Here is an 8089-nt window from a genome sequence, read left to right as displayed (position 1 = left end):
TATATACATATATATACACACACACATCTATATTTTAATTTTTAGATTAAGATATAGATCTTTAGATGTATGTATGTATATATATACATATCTATATTTTAATCTTTAGACTTGTCCGGGCGTACCAACGCAATTTCGTTGTGTGCTGTTAACAGTTGTACAATGACAATAAAACCTCTTATGTCTTATCTCTTATAATTTATAGGAAGAGGAAGAATAAACTGTTATTTAGGGGAATAAACCTCACTGCTGTTCTGTACTTTTACTAAAATACTGGATTTTAGTGCAAGTTTAAGGCTCTTGTGGTTTATTTGAGTATTTCTATTTAATGCTGCTCTCTAATTTCACATAAATATTGTGCTTTTTACTCCACACTACATTTATCTACCAGCTTTAATTACTTTGCAGATTCATATTAACAGTACAAAAAATATATTATATTGTTATATCAGTAAGTCTGTTAGTCCCAAGCAGGAAAGTCATGAGTAATCCATCAATTATGCATCATGTTATGTCCCACACAGAGGGTCATTTATAGGAAGAATAAACTGTTTATTTTATGTATATTTATATTTTACTGTATATTTATTCTTTAGGGGAATACATCTCTGTTCTGTGGTGGAAAGTAAGTAAGTTTTAGTACAAATTTAAGGCTCTTGTGGTTTATTTGAGCATTTTTATTTAATGCTGCTCTCTACTTCTACATACACATTGTGCTTTTTACTGCACTATATCAGTAAGTCTGTTAGTCCCAAGCGGGAAATTCATGAGTAACCCATCAAATGTGAATCATCTTATGTCTCATACGGACGGTAATTTATATGAAGACAAACTTTTTGTTTGTACTTTTATTAAAATACTGTATTTTAGTCCAAATTGTAGTTTATTTGAGTATTTCTATTTAATGCTGCTACATAAATATTGTGCTTTTTACTCCACGACATCCTTCTGACATCTTTAATCACTTTGCAGATTCATATTAACAAAATAAAATATAATCAATACATATATCATATTGTTATGTCAGTGCAGTACGTGCGATAGACCTCTAAGCTGCTCTTATTACATGAAATCTGTTTAGAGTTTTTTTTTTTAACATATTATTTTTCATCATTTGCTTTTTTCCATCTATCTATTTTTAATCCAAGTAAGAATTTCACTGTACGGCGAAACTTGTTTTTATCTGTGCAAATGACAATAAAACTATTGAATTAAACCAAACTGAATCAATAAGTCTTTATTAGTCCCGTGTGGGGAATTCACAAGCTATCAATCAGTATATGTAAAGTAATATATGAGCTGTGCATTAATAATTATACTCAAATAATATAAAAACTATTAATAAATGGACACTTGTGCATAATGAGTTTTAGTGTTTAGTGTTTTTATTTACGTAATGCAGGACTTTTACTTCTAACAGAGAACTTTGTGCGGTGGGGTATATAAACTATTTTTACTTCACTTGTCTTTAAGTAAAAGATCTGAGTATCTCTATCTTCCACCACCGCTGCTGCTGCTGCTGCTGCCATGAAACATTCCTTCACAGTGAGTTTTCAGTCGTGTTGGAGCAGGTTTGCATTGATAATGGATGAATAATGAGATATTTCTACATCTTCTGTGGTGTTTAATTAACTGCTCGCACGTACAGCGTGTTCTTACAACATAAAGTACAGTTAAAATACACAATGCTCATTTAAAATAACATCTTACATACATTTATGATTTAAGAAAAAATCACTTTTACCTTTCGCTGGTACAAGAACCTGCCATGGCTGTACAACAGGACAACATTTATGCACTTTTCATGAACATCACAGGCCCTGAAAACATATTTTCTCAAAAGGTTTCAGAGTTATTTCACATGATGAGACGTTTTCTGCTTGTGCTGTTTTTTCATCCACACTGATTCAGGTTTAGATTTAGATTTAAGAACATTTGAATCAAAGTTTTACTGCAGCTGGGTGTTTTTAAATCAGACATAATCATAACAAACACCCACAGAGAGTTTCTAGGTGTTAAACTTAATAAATAAAAGAATGTTTAGCTGTGTTTATTTGCTTAGTGCACATCATCACGTGTGTCCTGTTACAGAGAAATGCTCCATGAACAGATTTTAAGCTTTTGTGTGCCCAGTGAAAACATTATGAGCTGGATGGATTACGACATTAGGACAGACCACATAAAAGACTGTCAGCTGTTAGTCACTACATGAACAGTCTGCAGGTTAACCACACTCAATGGAGTTGTGCAATGTCCGCTGGAGAATTCAATTTTAAAACTTTTTTGTCAACCTCATTTATAGTTTGATGTTACTCAGTAGAATCTCTTTAAACTGCCTCCTTTGACTCAGAGGGAGCCTGCAGACAATACTCAGGGCATATGCAAGAGACGAAGCCTGCAGACAATACTAAGGGCAATAGCATGAAAAGAGGCCTGCAGACAATACTCAGGGAGATAGCTTAAGAGTAAGCCTGCAGACAATACTCAGGGCAATAGTAAAAGAAGAAGCCTGCCAACAATACTCAGGGCAAACAGCCTGAGAAGGAAGCCTGCAGACAATACTAAGGGCAATAGCATGAAAACAGGCCTGCAGATAATACTCAGGGTATAAGCACGAGACGAAGCCTGCAGACAACATTCAGGGCAAACAGCCTGAGAGGAAGCCTGCAGACACTACTCAGGGCTGAAAATGATCTTCTACAGTCTTAACATGTTTTTCAGGTAAAATTAACACATATTATCAGAATCATAGTATTTAGCACAGAGATTTAAACAGAATGTCTATTATTATATATTCATTAAAGGCTTAATTGGATGACTTGTAGTAAAATGTTACTTATGAATATAAACGCACACTTGACATCCAGTTTTTTTAGGTACAGAAAACTCAAACTAATAATCTCTCTAAACTCTAGTAATCGATTCAGCTGTTTGATCAATTTTAGAGGATGTAGTTTGTGTAATCCATCCATTCATTATGAATCACTGCTGCTCAACCTGTTTGCAGATGACATGACGCAGATTTAATGTTCATCATCATCATCATCCTCATCATCATCCTCATCATACAGAAAACTTTAACCCTTCAGCGTCATGCAGAGTTTAGTGAAGCGTGTGATGTAACGTGCAAATATCTTAGCTTATAAAACACAAAGACGACGCATAATTTAAGTAACAGTTAATAGAAATATTGGGTAAAATATGTACAAACACACAGATATGATGGAAGTAAATGTACAGTTCTGTTGATATTCATCTTGTATGTTATATAAATAATCATAAAGCTTTTTTTCTCTAATATCTGAGGTTTAAAATATAAACATTGGTAGAAAAATATAATTGCCATGTTTCCCTGTAGTGCTCAACATATCGCTCAGTAGTCAATACAATCTTTAACGTCTGGTGCACAGCGTATCTGTGGAGGAAGGATCAATAGATGTGATGATCAGTTATTTTCCTTAATGCGTCTGACTGAGCTGCAGGTGTAGCTCGACCTGTCGGTGATCCACTCACCTCGTTGGGAGGTGTAGTTCACATTTTCATAGACGGGACAGAGGAGGTTCTCCTGCTCACAGCGGAGCTTCCTGGCTCTCAACACATCCCGAACACACTGATGGAGGTACGCATACTGGCACTGAGGTGGAGAAAACAGGGAGGATTAACTACGTCACATTAACACAGAGGTGGAGAAAACAGAGTGGATAAACTACGTCACATTAACACAGAGGTGGAGAAAACAGAGTGGATAAACTACGTCACATTAACACAGAGGTGGAGAAAACAGAGTGGATAAACTACGTCACATTAACACTGAGGTGGAGAAAACAGAGAGGATAAACTACGTCACATTAACACTGAGGTGGAGAAAACAGGGAGGATAAACTACGTCACATTAACACTGAGGTGGAGAAAACAGGGAGGATTAACTACGTCACATTAACACTGAGGTGGAGAAAACAGAGAGGATAAACTACGTCACGTTAACACTGAGGTGGAGAAAACAGCAGAGAGACTACATCATAGGTGGAGAAAACACAGAAGAGAAACTACGTCATAGGTGGGGAAAACAGAGGAGAATCTACGTCACTGTACCAGTAAGGTGGAGAAAATACAGAAAGGAGAAGCTACGTCACATGACTCCCTGCTGTCAGCACTGCCCCACCTCAGTCTGCACCATGTGTGATCGGTGGAGCCGCAGGTCAAAGACGGAGCCGTAGATATCCAGCGTGTCCTTGGCGTCCATCTGCTGCAGCACTCGATCCAGAACGATGAAGGTCCCTGTGCGACCCACACCAGCACTGACACACACACACCAGACTCCAGTCAAAAAACACTGGTTTTAACAAGTACAGATAATAATCAGTTATCTCTGAGTTTGTCTCTCTCTCCAGTTTGTGTCTCATATATGTTTTACAGTTTTTCATCAACTTCTTATAATTTTTATTTCTATTATTTTATTTATTTAAGTTTTGTTGTGTTTTTTTAATGATTCAGTGCCGTAAACTAGCAGCTTATTAGCAGTAGAGGTAGTGTTCCTCTGTCGTGTTGTGTACCTGCAGTGGACCACGGTGGGTCCAGATCCAGGACTTCTGTTGACATAGTCCCGGACAGTCCGGACAAACTGGATGAGGGACTGAGTGGTCTCTGGGACGCCGTGATCCGGCCAGACTGTGTAGTGAAACTGACGGACGAGTCGAGTGAAGCTCAGCTGCTCCTCCTGACACACACACACAAACAGGATTAAAACATGAAATGTGATCCTTTGGGACAACTGCACCTGATCACAGTAGGTCCACTAAAAGAGCTTGTTTGATCCACTGACAGGCTCAGAGTGTTATTCTAAGTGTGTGACAGCATCGTGGAAAGGATCCCTACAGAGAGAGACCTGGAATATCCTTTTGGTTTAACCACAAACAGCACACACACCAGACTACATTCACTAAAACACTAATTTTACATTGCAGAATACAGGAGTTGCTGGTCTACCGCTGCCTCAGTCGGGTAGCTTATTTGCGTTATTGTGTGTTACACAAATATTGTGTTGAATCCGAACTAAACCTTTAAAACACCAAAGTCGCACTAAAACACAGACAAACTAACTGATTGAGGCAACAGCAGACAATCAATTCCACTGTTAAATAACTATTTTCGTCAATGGAGTCTGGTCTTTAAATATGTGTTATTAAAGTAAAGAGGTGGACTTTTTTTGTTTGCAAATAAATAAAACCACAGTTTTTAAATTATTAAAATATCTCATATTAAAACAAAAGGATGTGGATCAACGTACGCTGCAGATGTTGAACTCTCGTATGGTCCACTCAGGAAGAACAGACTCCGACAACATCTGGACGATCAGGTCTCCGTAGTACAGAGGATCCTGATCAAAGGGCCAGTAGTGGTCGCACTTCACCTGGACACAGAGGAGGAAGGAGGAGCTGTAACACCTGCACGACTACACCTGGACAGTGCTTAGTTTAAGGTCACAGACGGTGTCGCTCACACTCACCCTGCCTTTCTCCACACACTGAGTGACCATCACGATGTTGTGGACGTTCTGCTCCCAAACCATCTTCCAGAAGTCATCCTTAGTGCCTGGCAGAGGGCCCTGCGTGGCAACGTACTCCCGGCGGAAGTTATTACCCTGAAATCAGAGCGTTAGCGGTGATTTTAAAGCCCCCACAGTCCTGAGGGGTGGAGCCTGAAGCCGGAGTTTTCATCGTTTCTTTTCCCGATAATCTGCTTTTCAAGCCTGATTTGCTGCCCATGTTAGAAATAAACAGGAGCTGATTGATAGCAGTGCTGCTTTGTGCTGTAATAACTTCTTATACTCCTCACAGCCCTCCTTTATAACGACCCGCTCCCCGAAAACCTGGTCAACAAAGAAAGTTGGGATGCCTGTTATGTCTAAATTTTAGGTTTTGTTGACCCAGCTAATACAAAAGAAAAGTATTGATGAAGCTGGATCACTTTTCTATAAGCCGACGTTGAGTTCTGGTTGTGTTTGACTACAGAGATCAGGTTTTATTACAAGGAAACTTGGAGATTTAAGTCTTTGAACAACAAAAAATGCAGATTACTGAAGAAAAAATAAACTTCCTACTGAAGCCAAGAAGCTAAAGGGCCAGAATAAAGGGACATGACACCAACTTTGGTTCCTGGTGTCTCCATGTAAAACATATCAGATGTGGATTTGTCATGTGCATCACATGACGGACTGAGCGCGCTGATGATCTTACCGGGATGTAGCTGGCGTTGATGTAGTCGGAGCACGGATCGTCGTCCACGTAGGACAGCTTCACCCTCGTGGAGTCGTCTGGACACGGAAACCAGAGTCAGCAACATACAAAGAAATACACGGATGGGCAATGTGGCAGGTGAGAGTGTCTTCTTCTTCTTCTTCTTCTTCTCTGCATGTTAACATGTGTGTTCTTTGCACATTATTGTATGTTCTTTACATGTTATTATGTGTTGTCTTCTTCTTTGCATGTTTATGTTCTCTGTGTGTCAACATGTGCTGCTGTTAACATTTGTTCTCTCCTTTTCATGTTAACGTGTGTTCTCTTCTTCTCTGAGTGTTAACGTGTGTTCTCTTCTTCTCTGTGTGTTAACGTGTGTTCTTTGCATGTTAACGTGTATTAACTATAAACTGTACTGCACGTGAACATGCGTGTTCTTCTTCTTCTCCCTCTCTGTATGTGTGTCACTCACAGGGCAGGATGTTGTTGTATCGGTTCTTGCCGCGGTTCTCCGGCAGCAGAGCCGAGTCCAGAGGTTGATTACGACCGACGTCCTTCAGATCCTGACGGGAAGAAAACAGACGTTATTTTCTGTCATTAAACAGTAAATTGGGATTAAACTGGTTGTTTTACTCTAATAAAAACAAAATAATGATTTATTTTACTATGCAGAGGTGTAAGGGATGTTTCTGAGCCCTGAGTAATGTCTGCAGGCTGCAAAGTATTAAGAATATGACTTTGTATTTTATTAATCTGTCTGTTATTGTCTGTCTGTCTGTCTGTCTGTCTGCCTGCCTGTCTGTCTGCCTGTCTGTCCACACGAGCTGTGTTTTACCACACGGTGAGGACGACCTGCTGACTGACCTCGTACTCCGCTGACAGCAGGTAGTTGGAGTCGGCCTGCAGCTTGTTGTAGTGACACTCAAAGTTCGGGACCTTGATGGGACTGAAGGACACAAACAGACAAACAGCTGAAAGCTACGGAGGCCTGGAGGAGCCATACAGAGAGAAAAATATATATCAGGGAACCTTTGGCTGCGTGAGTGGTCGAAATACTTCTGCAGGCACACGAGGGACGATTAGTTCCCACCTTTTGATTAATTTGTTCCCACCTTTTGGTTAATTTGTTCCCATGTTTTGATCAATTTGTTCCCATGTTTTGATTAATTTGTTCCCATGTTTCGATTAATTTGTTCCCATGTTTTGATTAATTTGTTCCCATGTTTCAATTAATTTGTTCCCATGTTTTGATTAATTTGTTCCCACCGTGTGATAAATTTGTTCCCACCTTTTGATTAATTTGTTCACGTGGTTTGATAAATTTGTTCCCACTTTTTGATCAATTTGTTCCCACCTAGTGATAAATTTGTTCCCATGTTTTGATTAATTTGTTCCCACCTAGTGATAAATTTGTTCCCATGTTTTGATTAATTTGTTCCCACCTTTTGATCAATTTGTTCCCATATTTTGATAAATTTGTTCCCATGTTTTGATAAATTTGTTCCTATGTTTTGATTAATTTGTTCCCATTTTTTGATCAATTTGTTCCCATGTTTCTATCAATTTGTTCCTATGTTTTGATTAATTTGTTCCCACATTTGGATAAATTAGTTCCCGTGTTTTGATTAATTTTTTTCCATGTTTTCATTTATTTGTTCCCACTTTTTGATTCATTTGTTCCCAAATGTGGCCTCTAAATATTATTTTTCTCTCTTTGGCCACTTAAAGAAATGAAACTGAAGTGACGTTCAGATTTCTCACCTGGAGATCCGACGGTTGCTGAAGGGAACAAAAGGAGGGACGAGAGTTAAACGTCAGTACGGAACAAATATTTATATATTATTAGTGTTAGC

The 8089-nt window shown here is 38.8% G+C and overlaps 1 protein-coding gene across 1 annotated transcript in view; it reads right to left on the bottom strand.

Annotated features, from left to right (window-relative positions):
- Window positions 1-3127: 3127 nt before the first annotated feature.
- LOC139201161 (receptor-type tyrosine-protein phosphatase beta-like) overlaps window positions 3128-8089 on the bottom strand; it is a 31949-nt gene continuing 26987 nt past the window's right edge. Inside the window, exons 22-31 of the mRNA XM_070830414.1 lie at window positions 7998-8015; window positions 7101-7182; window positions 6709-6799; window positions 6237-6313; window positions 5507-5641; window positions 5288-5410; window positions 4554-4717; window positions 4163-4298; window positions 3514-3634; window positions 3128-3415 (exon numbers count right to left, since the gene is read on the bottom strand). Coding sequence (XP_070686515.1) covers window positions 3393-3415; window positions 3514-3634; window positions 4163-4298; window positions 4554-4717; window positions 5288-5410; window positions 5507-5641; window positions 6237-6313; window positions 6709-6799; window positions 7101-7182; window positions 7998-8015 — 970 coding nt within the window. The 3' untranslated portion in view covers window positions 3128-3392. The remainder of the gene's footprint in view (window positions 3416-3513; window positions 3635-4162; window positions 4299-4553; window positions 4718-5287; window positions 5411-5506; window positions 5642-6236; window positions 6314-6708; window positions 6800-7100; window positions 7183-7997; window positions 8016-8089) is intronic.

This window comes from Pempheris klunzingeri, chromosome 5, assembly GCF_042242105.1.
Source record: "Pempheris klunzingeri isolate RE-2024b chromosome 5, fPemKlu1.hap1, whole genome shotgun sequence".
Classification (NCBI taxonomy): domain Eukaryota; kingdom Metazoa; phylum Chordata; class Actinopteri; order Acropomatiformes; family Pempheridae; genus Pempheris; species Pempheris klunzingeri.
The sequence above is the reverse complement of the archived record's forward strand: the minus strand, read 5'-3'. Positions and strand labels throughout refer to the sequence as shown.